Source organism: Protobothrops mucrosquamatus, unplaced genomic scaffold (genome assembly GCF_001527695.2).
Source record: "Protobothrops mucrosquamatus isolate PMUCROS unplaced genomic scaffold, P.Mucros_1.0 scaffold43123, whole genome shotgun sequence".
NCBI classification, from domain to species: Eukaryota; Metazoa; Chordata; class Lepidosauria; order Squamata; family Viperidae; genus Protobothrops; species Protobothrops mucrosquamatus.
Genome location: NW_015428853.1, coordinates 1 through 997, shown reverse-complemented (window position 1 = coordinate 997; position 997 = coordinate 1). Strand labels below are relative to the sequence as shown.

General features: G+C 61.8%; 1 protein-coding gene across 1 annotated transcript; it reads right to left on the bottom strand.

Moving 5' to 3' along the window:
• Window positions 1-518: 518 nt before the first annotated feature.
• Window positions 519-993, bottom strand: LOC107302280 (fructose-bisphosphate aldolase C-like; the record flags this gene model as incomplete). Its single annotated transcript, XM_015831378.1, has 2 exons — window positions 519-614; window positions 808-993. Coding segments are annotated over 2 exons (282 nt in total), but the record flags the coding sequence as incomplete, so codon positions are not given.
• Between the last annotated feature and the right edge of the window lie 4 nt (window positions 994-997).

Here is a 997-nt window from a genome sequence, read left to right as displayed (position 1 = left end):
CCTCCAACCTCTCATTCCTCTGTGGAGGAGACCCCTGCAATGGATTCGCCCCCCACGTCCTCCGTGCAATGACACAAAACCTTCCCCTACGCAGGGGTCTCCAGCTGGAGAACTTTAAGGCTCGTGGACTTCGACTCCCAGAGGTCCACGGGTCTTAAAGTGGAGTAGAGAATTCTGGGAGTTGAAGTCCGCAAACCTTTTGAGTACGGAACCCCGGGAGCTGAAGTCCACGTGTCTTAAAAGTGGCCAAATTTGGAGACTTTGATTTTGGAGGCCTCGATCAACTTTGGATCCTGGCTGGGCCTTTCCTGCTCACACCCACCCTGCGAGGGAGGCCTGGGATCTCCTCCAGTCTCTCTTCACTTGCAGGACTCATATGCCCCCCCCTCCCCTCAGCCCAGCATCGGACCCTCCTCTGCCTTCTTTGCTGCTACGCTAGAAAAAGCCGGGAGTAACGGGGAGGGGGGCCGGGATGGGAAGCAGTGGGGGTGCCAGGGACCCCGAGACCTCAGCCCGGGCTAGTAGGCGTGGTCGGCCACGTAGAGCGATTGTCCAGCCGCCCCGTAGCCGTCATCACTGCCTTCGTACTTGCCGAGAGCTGCTTGACCGTTGACCTGCAAGACAAGAGAGGGCTATTGGGGATGGGGGTTACGTCTTCCCTTGGGGACCCTCCCCACAAGGGCCAGCCTTTTGCAAGTGGCAACCAGCTCTGTTTCTGCCCTGCACCCCAGAAAGAGCCAGGGACCCCAATTAGGAAGCCCCCCCTTCCTGGGCAGTGGGGGCACACCCCTCTCCCCAGTCACCCACCTCCGCTCGCTTGAGGAACTCCTCCGTGGCCAGCTCCTCGTTCTCCCGCTGGCCCCGCCAGGCATTGAGCGCGGAGGCTTGCAGCGCCCGGCCGTAGGAGAAGGTCAGGGCCCACGGCCGGGGCAGCGGGCAGTTGTTGATGGCGTTGAGGTTGACGGAGGCCTCCTCCTCGCTCTGCCCGCCGGACAGG